The following is a 15234-nucleotide window of genomic DNA, read 5'->3' as shown; positions in this document are numbered from 1 at the left end:
CACGCCACTCCCCCCTCCATACCCTACACACACGCACACCCCCCTCCATACACTATACACCCTACACACACGCCACACCCCCCTCCATACACTATACACCCTACACACCACACCCCCCTCCATACACTATACACCCTACACACACCACACCCCCTCCATACACTATATACCCTACACACCACGCCACACCCCCCTCCATACACTATATACCCTACACACACGCCACACCCCCCTCCATACACTATATACCCTACACACACGCCACACCCCCCTCCATACACTATATACCCTACACACACACCACACCCCCCTCCATACACTATATACCCTACACACACACACACACCACACCCCCCTCCATACACTATATACCCTACACACACACACACCACACCCCCCTCCATACACTATATACCCTACACACACACACCACACCCCCCTCCATACACTATATACCCTACACACACACACACCACACCCCCCTCCATACACTATATACCCTACACACACACACGCCACACCCCCCTCCATACACTATATACCCTACACACACGCCACACCCCCCTCCATACACTATATACCCTACACACACGCCACACCCCCCTCCATACACTATATACCCTACACACACGCCACACCCCCCTCCATACCCTACACACCCGCCACCCCCCCCTCCATACACCCTACACACACGCCACACCCCCCTCCATACACTATACACCCTACACACACACGCCACACCCCCCTCCATACACTATATACCCTACACACACGCCACTCCCCCCTCCATACCCTACACACCCGCCACACCCCCCTCCATACACCCTACACACACGCCCACACCCCCCTCCATACACTATACACCCTACACACACGCACACCCCCCTCCATACACTATACACCCTACACACACCACACCCCCCTCCATACACTATACACCCTACACACACCACACCCCCCTCCATACACTATATACCCTACACACACACACCCCCCTCCATACACTATATACCCTACACACACACGCCACACCCCCCTCCATACACTATATACCCTACACACACACACCACACCCCCCTCCATACACTATATACCCTACACACACACACCACACCCCCCTCCATACACTATATACCCCACACACACACACACACACCACACCCCCTCCATACACTATATACCCTACACACACACACACACCACACCCCCCTCCATACACTATATACCCTACACACACACACACACCACACCCCCCTCCATACACTATATACCCTACACACACACACACGCCACACCCCCCTCCATACACTATATACCCTACACACACACACACGCCACACCCCCCTCCATACACTATATACCCTACACACACACGCCACACCCCCCCTCCATACACCATATACCCTACACACACACACCACACCCCCCTCCATACACTATATACCCTACACACACACACACCACACCCCCCTCCATACACTATATACCCTACACACACACACACACCACACCCCCCTCCATACACTATATACCCTACACACACACCACACCCCCCTCCATACACTATATACCCTACACACACACACACACCACACCCCCCTCCATACACTATATACCCTACACACACACACACACACACCCCCCTCCATACACTATATACCCTACACACACACACACACACCACACCCCCCTCCATACACTATATACCCTACACACACACACACACACCACACCCCCCTCCATACACTATATACCCTACACACACACACCACACCCCCTCCATACACTATATACCCTACACACACACACACACACACACACACACACACCACACCCCCCTCCATACACTATATACCCTACACACACACACACCACACCCCCCTCCATACACTATATACCCTACACACACACACACACCACACCCCCCTCCATACACTATATACCCTACACACACACACCACACCCCCCTCCATACACTATATACCCTACACACACACACACACCACACCCCCCTCCATACACTATATACCCTACACACACACACACCACACCCCCCTCCATACACTATATACCCTACACACACACACACACACACCACACCCCCCTCCATACACTATATACCCTACACACACACACCACACCCCCCTCCATACACTATATACCCTACACACACACGCCGCACCCCCCTCCATACACTATATACCCTACACACACACGCCGCACCCCCCTCCATACACTATATACCCTACACACACACGCCGCACCCCCCTCCATACACTATATACCCTACACACACACGCCGCACCCCCCTCCATACACTATATACCCTACACACACACGCCGCACCCCCTCCATATACAAGATGCGCGAGATGGGGGAAAGATGCGCGAGATGGGGGAAAGATGCGCGAGATGGGGGAAAGATGCGCGAGATGGGGGAAAGATGCGCGAGATGGGGGAAAGATGCGCGAGATGGGGGAAAGATGCGCGAGATGGGGGAAAGATGCGCGAGATGGGGGAAAGATGCGCGAGATGGGGGAAAGATGCGCGAGATGGGGGAAAGATGCGCGAGATGGGGGAAAGATGCGCGAGATGGGGGAAAGATGCGGCGTCCAGATCTGTCCACATTGAGTTTGAGGAAGCGGGAGTAGAAGGAGGAGGATATGGCTGATAGACATGCTGGGATTCTGGACAGCAGAGATTGTTACTTTCTGATGCTCTTATTGTATTCTACGTTATTATATTTTCTGTACAATATATAAAGTACAACTTCCGGACTATTTCTGTACTATGGATGAGAAGAATCCAGGATCATTCATTTATAGCAGGAAACCAGAGTTAATAAACCGGGTAATCAGGAACGTTCTCCGGCATTAATGGCCAAAAATCACATAAGGGTGAAACAAAACAGCTATTCTGTAACTGGCACAACCCAGCGGCCATTGTGAAATGCCCTGGAGGGTACTAGAGAGTGTACGTCTGAGTATATGACTGTGCACTGCGTGCTGCCTGTATAGGAGGAGGCTCCGCAGACGAGACACTACAGTGCTGGGGTGACGACGCTCGGCTCGTACACAACCGCACTTAGGTGGATTGTTTCTTCACTTCATATTGTATGTAGATGTGGCTGCCAGCCAAAGAGACTAAGAGCGTCTTTAACCCCTGTGTGGGTGGCCGCAGCTCCCTACCGTCACAGGAGGAAATCTACAGATATTTCCAGGTTACTTTACGTACTGGACCAATGCATGAGTCTTGCTGATGGCACAGACATACCAGCCCAAAAACATTGTGAACCCCCGTTCCATCCTAAGCCGCTAGGATTCAAGTAACTTGTTAAAAGAGATTCTCTTCCTATACATATTTTTACAAACATTTATAAGCAACCAAGTAAGTCTCCTTCCCCATCTGGCAGCAGTAAATATATTCCCAAATTCAGACCCCTGCCTCCTCTGGTAGCTGTAAATATATCCCCGAATCAGTCTCCTCCCCCTTCTGGCATCTATTAATGTATTCTTGAATCAGACTCTACCCCTCTTAGCAGCTGTAAACATGGTTCCCTTCCCAGAAAGTCTCCCCCTCACAAGCTGTAAATATAGTCTCTATAAGTAGTCAGTCCATCCCCACCCCTCCCCCTTACTGTTGTAAATGTAACCTTCATAAGATCTCAGTCAGGTTCCCTCCCTCTCTGGTTGCTGTAATTAGTCTCTAGTCAGCCTTCTAGCCCTTTAGTTTTTAATATAGTGAACTGTCAATCTCCTCCTCCCTTCTAGTGGCAGTAATACAGATCCCAGTTAGTCTCCTTCTCCCTCTGGCAGTTGGAAATGTATTCCCAAGTCATTTTCCATCATGCTCACCAGCTGTATATATAGTTCCTTTAAGAAAAAGGTTCATTTCCTTGCCACTAGTCTTAAATATAGCCCCTTTTAAAATTTCCAATCAAATCAGTCTCCCCCTACTTCTGGCAGCTATAAATATATTTCCTGTGAGAACCAGTTGATCTCCTTCCCACTAGAAGAGTTATAAATATATTCACTCTTTAACCCATATGGTACTTTTAAACATGGTAGGCATTCTCCTTCCCCCTCTGGCAGCAATAAATATGATTCCCAGTAACTTCCCCTGCAGGTAGTTAAATATTAATTGTACCATGGAGTTTGGATAACTGAAAACAAAACATTACCAATGGGCTTTTCTTACTACTGGCAGAGGGTCCGCTCCATCCCTGACAAGCAGGAAGCCATTTTTATTGGCCGCTCTGCAGTGCAGGAACAGTGACATGCATGTGATATACACTGTGAACACCAGGGGGCACTACACCAAGTCAGTAACTGTCAGAACAAAATGGCAAACACGAATATATAATAATTCAATAATGCTTGAAAACCCGTTGCGTCCCATTTTCGGACACGTACCCCCTAATCTTGCTTCGTTGCCGATTGTCTCTCTCCAGAATCCCCATAATCGCTCATTAACGACCCCATAATCATAATATTAGGCGAGCACATACAGCCATCAGACCCTTGTTTGCAAAACAGAGAAAGTGTCGGCTAATGAATACGGCCATCAAAGGAGCGGCTGCGGAATTAATGCAGCGAGCGACCAAATCCGGCCCAAACCGTAGCGAAATAAAAAAGACACGGCAGACGCGAGCACTTTGAAGGTGCTCAGGAAGTAGAAAGTCACAGCGGAGGAGGAATTCCCAGCTGCAGGTTCAGAGCGTGAAAGCACAGGCAATGACGGCAGTGACAGCAGCACCGGGAATTACTTTCCCTCTAATCTCTGTGATCGTCGGAAGAATCTGCAGCCAGCTATACATTTTCCCTATAGCGGCCACTACAGGAGAAATGCAGTACTGCAACGAGAATTATATGGTTCAGGTGTCCGATCCCAGGAGCTTCACTTCCAGTGTGTAAATATTGCTGCCTGACCATTCAACATCAATAGCTTAGCCAGCCCCCTTCTCTGACTCTTCGGCGGCCACGACAGGGAAGTGGAGTGGCCGTGCTATAGAAATGAGCAATGCAGCTCCTGGAAGTGAAGAATGGAAAGGACTACCAGCCATAATTTAAGGTGCTAAAGAATAGAAAAAGCTTTTTGATATGAAAGAATTTCCATGGACCCGACTGAGGCTTCTCACAAGACCCTTAAAAATGACTTATGTGCTATTAAACATTTCAAAAGGTGGTCTTCAAAAAGCCAGGAAGCCAACGTGCCTAAAAACCTATCAATGGTGTCCGAATTTGGGATGGAAAGTTCTATTTTTATTGCTAGACCTCTAACCGCAAAGACTTCTCTAAGGTCAACTGGCTGTGGCTTTACCCAACTTGTGCAGCCGCCTGGTATTGCACAGAAATCATGGGGTTTTCCTAAACAAGACTTCTTGTGCTTGAGATTTCATCCACACGGAGTAATAAAAGAGTTTGTGGTAGAAAACTAAGAACTAACAGCAGGACTATCTGTGCGCTTTCTCTGGGCAATGCTGGCGGCAGGCGGTGGGGTTGCGGAGCTGTCACCTGCAGGAGGCATTGTTCCTGACCGCTTTGGACGCAGCATTAGGGAAGAAAAAAAAAAAAAAAAATAGAAAAGCTATTGAGGAATTTATGGAATGAGAAAAAAAGAAAGAACACAAACATCTGTACGGCCGATAACACGCCTCCGGGACCGCGCAGCTTGTCAGGACCATTAGTGAAGGCAAAACATCTATCAGATTGCTTTCTCTGCCGTCTGTTTGGTTAAGTCCTATGATGTAGGTTACCTCGCCTACGAAACATAAAGCAGTCTAAAAACTTAGTGGCCCCACTCACAGTAGAGAATTCGGCCCATAATTCGCCCGACTCCCACATTCAGAGGAACGTTCCCGTGTGCTCTACGGCAATGTTTTTTCGATCAAAACGATCAGCAGTCCAAAATCGGACAGGCCAGATCCTTAGCTCACCCGACCTCATCTGTTGAGGGAGAGTTGGGAAGCCCCCATACACCGTAGACCTTCAGCTGAGCCTCCTACTATTGGCGGGACCGGCTGCCGTTCGTCTAAGGTGCAACCAGTTTTAGGTAGTTGTCCCAACAGCTATTCCTGCCGCCTCCATACACACTCCGTTAGCAACAGATCTTGACGTGGCGCATCTCCCGTGAGATTTTCAGATCTCTCCAGATTTCGGTCACTGGAGGACTGTGGACACCACTAAGCATATTAGATGGTCAATCGACTTATTCAAAGGGTACATTAGTCATTTAGCTAATAAGTACGGCCACCTTAAACCACGGAGCGTAGCTGACCGCCATCTCGCCCACTATATCCCGTAAAGATGTAGACTCAGGAGAAGAAATTTCTTGGCTCTTGGAGAACAAGGGATTGGATATGATAAAATATTTTCACACCACTGGAGGGCAAAATGTGAACGGATTCAAACTCTAGACCAGAAACATGTAATCCAGGTGGCTGCCCTCCAAAATCTTATATTCCAGCAGCATCCCAAAAAATGTCCAAACCAGAGAAATGATCACAATGGTCGTGACCATCCTGCAATCTCCTGTCCCTTCGGAAAAAAAGTCACCAAAAATAAAACTTAAATGCGAACGCAAGGCCTGGCAAGCACGACGGCTCCTGACACGCGAAGCTGAGGACCACGAGCTGGTGCTTCAGCACAATTTGAGTTGGACTTTTTTTTTTCCCCTTAGTTGTGCGTCTAATAAGAGTGATATTTCTGTGAGACCTGACAGGTCACGGAGCTGAAATACAGAAATGCTGACTCTCCTCCTAGTCTGCAAGAACATAGCGAGATATTCAGAAGTGATGGAGATGGCACGTCTCCAGCAAAATGAGGACACATTGATAAGAGCAGAAGAACGTGTCACCCATCACCCGCCGTAATGATTCACCCGCAACACCACGGGCACGGAAGAGAGAGCAGAAAAACAAGAGCCTGGCCAAGAACAGAGAACATGAGGGTTAATCTCCTGATCCATCTTCACCTACTGGTCAGATCAACCAGTCTTCTTGGCCAAGGAGGCAAGGCTTGTAGATCTTCTGCCTCATCCAAACAGGGCAGTAGGGGGAGGCTCCTGCTGCAGCTACAGGATAGGGGACACAGATGAGAATTTAAGTTCAGCCAAGTCCGTCACACACTTTCTCCCCTTCATTTCCAATGGGGTTGAGCTCAAAAAAGAAAAAAAAGAAGTTGCAGCTCTGGTTGTCACAGTCTATCCCTGTGCAACTGGTTGGTGAGGAACCCATTAGCAAATCTCAAAATGGTCAACCCTCTTAGTTTGGGTTCACTGCATCCTATGAACCCCCACCCATCCCATACTCAATGATGAAATTTCCAGTGATTTCGGGAGGAAACTTGTCATATATCCTATAAGTATGGGGGCTTCACCCTCACCGATGGATTGTGAATCCTTTTATCTTGAGAGGATATAAGCTCCTGCCAAAAATGGGTCAAGCAGAGGTTCTCCCCTCTCCCCATTCAGAACATGTGGAAAGGATCAATGGATCAATGGTGGCTTAATGACTCGTAGTGTTGACTTATTGCATTGCGGCTGCATTAGAGTTAGAGTCCGAGCAGAGGCAACATCAACATGGACTTAGCATGCTCTCCTTCACCTCGCATGGGTTTTGTAATAAAGATCGGCTAATGAAATCTGCCCTAGTGTTTAGAGATCATCATTGCCTGAGATGGGAAAAAGTTTGCAAAACGCAAGGCTCCCCCATACTTGCGGGCTCGGTGATGGTCTAATAAGTAAGGGGGCCTCTCGATTTTGGACTGCTAATTCTTTTGTTCTTAAAAACATAAGCCGAAGTCGATCTCTTGTAGGAGATCACCAAAGCACTCGTGTACAGAGGAATCAGGCAAGATAGGTGCTGACCAAAATTTTGGTCAGCACCCATCTATTGCGTATGGGGTCCCCAAATTGGGACTGGATTGAGGTAAACACATTTTAGGTGCTGCGCCAAAGATAATGATGGTTCCACCAATGGTTGGCCAACTTGGAGCACATTTCCATTCCAGATTTCGAGCAAACTAATAAGTATAAAAATGTGAAGTGGAAGGAGGCGTTCACCTAAGGGTTTACACTTTCCCCACTCATTATGGAATTGGAGAACCTACAGAATCCCAACCAGAGAAAACAAGGCACCCCCAACAATGGGGCATGGGAAGTGAAGAGGACAGTGATCGATCCAAGTGCCGAGCTATTCCAAGATGGTCACCAATACCAGGAGGAGCGAGCTTCATAAGGAGTTTTGTACTGGATAACATTGACCTCAAGCTCCTCTTCCCCCAATGATGTCTTGGTCACAGGTGCCAAGTGGTAGCACATCAAAAAAAGAGGCTCACACCAGATCTACTCTTCGAAAATAATCTGAGGCCACTTTGGCACCCCAAAAACGCCAACCAGTGCCCGAGACAAGCAGTCCATTCAGGCAATACTATATTTGTAAAGGAGGAACACAGTCCTGAAACCAAAAATGGAGCTATGGAGAGGGCTGTCCCAAAAAAAAAAAAAATCAAAAACATTCTCATCCTAGATAAGTTACTATCCCTTTAAACAGCAGCAGAGACAGCGGAGAGAACAAATTAGTCTGGGACGCTTCAAAGAGGACTTTGCATACATTAAGCTAATAACAGATTGGGAGGTGATGAGGAGCGGCCCCACTGCCGTATAGTACCTTTACTGTGAAGGTACTATATGGCAGGAGCTGTCATTGTTTTCTTCTACGGCAGGACATGAGCCAAGCCGGCCGCACCCGCGTGCATCCCACAGCGTGCTCAGTTTTGCACAGCAATTAATTACGGAAATGCCCTTTGCTCCATTTAATGATCTCAAAAATCAAGGCTGTCGTCTTAAAAGCTTTGCGAACAGCCGGAGGCTCCCCCGAGCTGCGAGACGCTGAAGAAAGCGAGCACGGGGAAGAAGCCATAATGCAAAGGAAATAATGAGGCCTTGTAAGTCCAATCCTCCAGGGAGAAAAGGACGGGCACACGGGAGTGACATCACTACGGCCACGAGGAGCAGCGATGACATCACAGTGACATTACCAAGTGATGACATCACAGTGACATTACCAGGATTCCTGACAGAGCATCAGAATTTATTTCTAAAGCGGACATCTCACAACACATCTCCGATGAAACATTTTTCAGGAAAAAAAAAAATCAATTTAAAGTGTAACCATCGTTATAATTTTTATTTCAGAAATCAATAGTACATATGAAAATAAAAAACTTTGTAATGTATCTTATCAGAGAAATCTGCTTTTTTCTCCTCCTGGAATGAGCTTTCACTTTCGATTCATAGGTAAAATCTTTATTCGGTGAAGACAGATTGTTACATTACTGAGATTCTACTGTCATCTCCTTTGTAGAGGGGAGAGAAGGAGGAGGAGCCGGGGCAGAGCTCCTCCCCTCTCCACAGAAGCGGACAGTAGAATCTCAGTAATGTAACAATCTGTCTTCACCGAATAAAGATTTTACCTATGAATCGAAAGTGAAAGCTCATTCCAGGAGGAGAAAAAAGCAGATTTCTCTGATAAGATACATTACAAAGTTTTTTATTTTCATGTGTACTATTGATTTATGAAATAAAAATTAAGACGACCGTTACCCTTTAAGACATATTTTTCACAAAAAGAGAACCCATCACCAATTTGGGACGGTCCTTCTCGTTTAATTAAAGAGTGGGCAGCCCCATATTGTTGATTTTTATAAACAAAAGCGTTAAGAAGGGTCCTTGATGCCCCCCCCCCTAATAGGGTCAGACCTTGAACATCCAGGCTGAGGGATCGTGATCCCACAACGTTCAGTGTCCGCTCTCGCAGTCAAAAGATCTCGCTAGACATGGCTCCTTGCACTAATCCAGCCCTACAGCGCTCTCTACTGAGCGGTTATCACACAGGATCATCATAGTGATACGCTGGGTTACCGCAAAAGTGCCAGATCTTGCTCTATCACTCCGAGAGCTGCCGCGAAGAGCTGTGGGACCAAGCAACCTGAAAGATCAAGCTTTTGATAGAAAGTTGTGCCCTGCCGGTGGTGGGGGGGGGGGTGAGGACATTAGGGACCCTTATGAGCACTTGTTTATAAAAATCACTACTCTGGGGCTGTTCACTCTTTCCTTAACTAGACTGGTAATAGGTTCCCTTTAAGGAGTGTACCTAAGTACCTAAACTGTACTGCACCCTAAAAATTCACACCTCTCTGTGCCTTGCATTGCTCGTCTAACCACCAACTTTTTGTTGGGGTGATCATCATGTGAATGCATGTAGTGAAGTAGGGACTAACCGCCGTGTCTGCTGTACAGTTCACTGCCTCTCCATACTACACTGACTTGTTTTAGGCTCCTCTTTGAACAAAGGTGCACAATGGAGCAAATCTGCATGGATCTAGCAGTTTTCCGCATGACGGGCCAGCCATCCCCTGTGTCTATTGGGGTCTTCGGACTTTCCTGAGAAGAGAAGGGCTGGTGGTAAAATCCCCTCTGTCCTACAGGAGGACGAGCCGCCGGCAGATACATCTTGCAGGGGCTTTCTACCATCTCTAAGGGGCTTTGTGATCTGTGATGGTGTCAAACCCCCACCGACCGGATAGATCGTCAATATCAGGGTCCTGGACAATCCTGAAGAACATGAAGTTGCAGGATGGAAGCAATTATAGGGGGAAACAAAGGTCCCGTCTGGTCAGTGAGGGGGGTCCTAGGGAGCTGGGTTTTGCCACACGTCCCGGAAAGGCTCGGCGGTGATCAGAGCGGTGTTAGCACATTTCTATATTGGAGGCCGGTGACGCTTTCACTTGATCTCGGACATCTCAGCTGCTCCGAGGACATCACTCACAACAGACACATGTAATGCGGCCATGGCACAAGTTTAATTTCTCAGTGTTTAATGCGCTTCATAAGATGGGCGGTCGCGGGCTTTGATCTCCGCTCTTTTGATGGATCTGGTAAAAGTCAATGCATTTATTTACAATTAGCGCAATGGGAAAACACTGGGAAAAAAAACTGCTGCAGTCGACTTCAAAAGCCTCCGCGTCTGATGTCTCCATCCATCCGAGCAGACAGTTACCGGAGGGGTGAGGTGGGGGGAGGGGACACAAACGAAACCACTCTCCTACGTGCTAAGAGAGGGTGTGTGCCTGTCCATACAACACTAGACCGATCCGAGGTAGCAGAATTCAGAGCGCAGCTCTGGGGGAGTAGCAAAAGATCAGCATAGTATTCGTACTAGCCTAAGATATCGAACATGTTCTCACCATAGACTGAAGATTGAGTGCCTTCTTCAAAGAAGAATCCATTCCTGGACATCGCTGCTGGGGGGCTCTCTGCGGAAAGAAGGAAAAGCAGAGTTAAGAAATGTTCACATGATGGGCTCATAGTCTTGTTCAGTGGGTGTTTGACGAAGCGATAAGTCAGTATCGGTATTCCGACAAAGGGGCCGAGAAAATGGACCCCTTCATCCTGGCCGGTGGGTGATCTCTGCACCAAGATCTCCACAAAACAACGTCAGAAGTTTGGTAAAATTAGTGATCTATAGGTTACCAGATATTTGCCCATCTTTGACTGTGTGATTGTTGGGTAGGTGGCGGTAGATTTCTAGGCGCACAGGGTAAAAGGTTTCCACCATCCTACACGGACTGTGAGGCTTCATACAAGAGGTCCATGTCCACCGAGTCTTCTGCAAAGACGTCCACGACACGTTAGGCGTCATTCGCACCATCTTGCTGACTCAGAAGCTACCCTATGGTGGCCCATTTTCCCACTATGGAAAGAGCTGCATCACTTAGAAAACAAAGGGTGACAAAGGTGTCCTTTTCCATCATCCAGGGGGGCCAACAAGGGCCACCGATGGTGAGTTTAGAGGACCATCTGAGGTCATCAACATCATGTTACCAAAATAAGGTAAAATGAAGCATCTGAATTCATTTTTTGGATGATTTAAAACAAACACGAACACCACCACCACCACCACCACCACCACGGTTTTATGACCCGTTGGTCATCCATCTGATCAATAGAGAGATCAATAAACACCAGCGTATTAGTGAAATAATAGTTGGACAATTCCGACATGACCAGTCCCGAAAAAAAAAAAAACACCTGGGCAAGATTTCATAAAATTGATCTACACGTCCAAAAACCTCACCACAAGCCACTGGTTGGAAAGCCAAAAGAAGCAAAAAAACACAACCCTTTAATGGCCTCCTACAAAATCTGTTCCAAGGACGGACGCTGCCCCTCGCTTCATGGCCAAAAAGTAATTACAGTCATAGTAAACGAGAAGACAAACCAGGATAGGGTCAACAAAAATTCATGGTAACCGATCAAGTAACACGGTGTCATTACACAGCCGGGACGGACTAGGCTTACAGTTGCCCAGGGTGAAGGCTTCACAACCTGGCCAGGTCTATACAGGCCCCCAGGATGGCAGAGGTCACCTATAGATGCCTCCCTCACCCCGACAGCTACACTCCTGGGTTGGCTTTAACTTCAGTAAGAAGCTCTACAAAAACTTGTGAAATGATCGAAATAAACCCAGCCATTTACAAGCAAGCGATGGTGTCACCTACACATGCACAACTGATGTCATCACTTCTTACTAACTGGATAGATGGGCACCGATGACATCACTGCACACCACTAAATGAACATGAGCACCGGTGAGGACGTCCCCTGCGCTCACCTACATAGTAAGACGCGAGGACGTCCCCGGCGCTCACCTACATAGTAAGACGCGAGGACGTCCCCGGCGCTCACCTACATAGTAAGACGCGAGGACGTCCCCGGCGCTCACCTACATAGTAAGACGCGAGGACGTCCCCGGCGCTCACCTACATAGTAAGACGCGAGGACGTCCCCTGCGCTCACCTACATAGTAAGACGCGAGGACGTCCCCGGCGCTCACCTACATAGTAAGACGCGAGGACGTCCCCGGCGCTCACCTACATAGTAAGACGCGAGGACGTCCCCTGCGCTCACCTACATAGTAAGACGCGAGGACGTCCCCTGCGCTCACCTACATAGTAAGGCGCGAGGACGTCCCCGGCGCTCACCTACATAGTAAGGCGCGAGGACGTCCCCGGCGCTCACCTACATAGTAAGACGCGAGGACGTCCCCTGCGCTCACCTACATAGTAAGACGCGAGGACGTCCCCTGCGCTCACCTATATAGTAAGACGCGAGGACGTCCCCTGCGCTCACCTACATAGTAAGACGCGAGGACGTCCCCTGCGCTCACCTACATAGTAAGGCGCGAGGACGTCCCCGGCGCTCACCTATATAGTAAGACGCGAGGATGTCCCCTGCGCTCACCTACATAGTAAAACGCGAGGACGTCCCCTGCGCTCACCTACATAGTAAGACGCGAGGACGTCCCCGGCGCTCACCTATATAGTAAGGCGCGAGGACGTCCCCGGCGCTCACCTATATAGTAAGACGCGAGGACGTCCCCTGCGCTCACCTACATAGTAAGACGCGAGGACGTCCCCTGCGCTCACCTACATAGTAAGGCGCGAGGACGTCCCCGGCGCTCACCTATATAGTAAGACGCGAGGATGTCCCCTGCGCTCACCTACATAGTAAGACGCGAGGACGTCCCCTGCGCTCACCTACATAGTAAGACGCGAGGACGTCCCCTGCGCTCACCTATATAGTAAGACGCGATGACGTCCCCTGCGCTCACCTATATAGTAAGACGTGATGACATCACCTCTGCCGATCTATGACATCACTGAAAACTATTTGTTTATCTGCCATTAATGCCAAACGCCTATTGAGCCGCCAATAAGTTATGACATCACAGACATGTAATTATTAATTCAGAAAGAATTTGACCTATCTAAAAAAAAGAAGCTATGACATCACCAACCACCATTTCCAGTTATGACATCATATTCTCCTGACGCCCCAGAATGGCAACTTTACGTCCACAAGGACACAGGAGGACGATAATGGAGGATTATATTATAATATATCCATCAAAGACTGAAAAATAAAGTCCAATCATCAGCAAAAGCATAAATATTAGAAACCCAAGGAAGCCACCGCTCTCAGCTAATGGTCGCTTTGATAAAGGAGCCAGTTCTCGGACTCAACAAATCAGGGAAAAATTAAATAAAACATTACCATTAATTTTTTTTTTTTTTTTTTTTTTTTTATGAAATATGGTTATTATTTTGGTTGTTACCCAGAGGCGTAACTAAAAATGGCTGGAAAAAAAAAACATAATAATTGAACTTAACGATGACGGATCGGAAAACGGTTTTGTTTTTTTTAAAAATAAGTTTTTCCAATGCAAAAAAAATAAATAAATAAAAAAAATCTATCCCGAGCAGAACGTCATTCAGTTCAGAGAAGTCAGGAGATGAAGCCCAAACAACGGGAGGACAGAGCGGATCATTTGTATAAGCCGGCTGCATTCCTGCGAGAGCCGACCCTGGACAGGGATGGGGTTATTAAATTCACATGCTCGGAGGCTTGTAATAAAGCCACCAGCAGACATTTATTCCAGGATTACTGATCAGAGGCTGTGCCCCCCAAAAACAAAACAAAAAAACACACATTCCCCGGATGCTTCCAAGCTGGAAACACATGAAGTCCCGCAGGCGAATAACGAGGGAGACGAAGTCAGAACACTCGCTCATGTACACCAAGATGCTGACCGGCTCCGGACAACGGCGGCTCAACTTCTCCACCCATCCCAGTGCCAGAGATAAGCCCTCATCTAACTAACCAGGTAACCGTAAGCAAATGCACAAAAAGTCCCAACTTTGTGTACCCATAGGTACAGCATGCGATCTATGAACTGGGGCAACACCCTCAAAATTGCTTTGCAAGAGAAGAATAAACCATTTCTAAAACGTGTTATCTTGAATGGACAAGGTCTTCTGAGAAGGATCCATAAGGAATAAAATTAATAGGACGTGATCACCGCTTGACCACCATCTATCATGTAGCACCACCGAAGAAGAAAGGAAGTTTTCCACAATTGTCCATGTAGGGCATTGGTGTTCCAAGTCCTCCAGAACAAGACTCTGCTCTCCACTCGGACAGCGGTAAGCAGCGGACCCACCACCGATTTATTGGAAATCTGACTTTCTACATCTCTTAAAATGTACGACCTAAACCTTTTGGTGCCACTGTTTATAGCATTTAAAACTAAATCAAGTAAAAAACAATCCTATCACTGTAGCCCAAAAATATGGAGGCAATTGCCTGATCCTTCTAACATCAGCCAGCTCAGTTG

General features: G+C 47.8%; 1 protein-coding gene across 17 annotated transcripts in view; it reads right to left on the bottom strand.

Moving 5' to 3' along the window:
• The window catches only part of SLC4A11 (solute carrier family 4 member 11), a 461140-nt gene that overhangs the window by 139300 nt on the left and 306606 nt on the right, over positions 1 to 15234 (bottom strand). For all 17 annotated transcript variants that reach the window (XM_073649336.1, XM_073649316.1, XM_073649323.1 and 14 more), the window contains exon 2: positions 11246 to 11314. In XM_073649336.1, the coding sequence (XP_073505437.1) occupies positions 11246 to 11314 (69 nt within the window). The remainder of the gene's footprint in view (positions 1 to 11245; positions 11315 to 15234) is intronic.

Source organism: Phyllobates terribilis, unplaced genomic scaffold (genome assembly GCF_046119375.1).
Source record: "Phyllobates terribilis strain yellow unplaced genomic scaffold, ASM4611937v1 Scaffold_1__5_contigs__length_1240528914, whole genome shotgun sequence".
Taxonomy (NCBI): domain Eukaryota; kingdom Metazoa; phylum Chordata; class Amphibia; order Anura; family Dendrobatidae; genus Phyllobates; species Phyllobates terribilis.
This window is presented reverse-complemented; position numbering and strand designations above follow the sequence as displayed.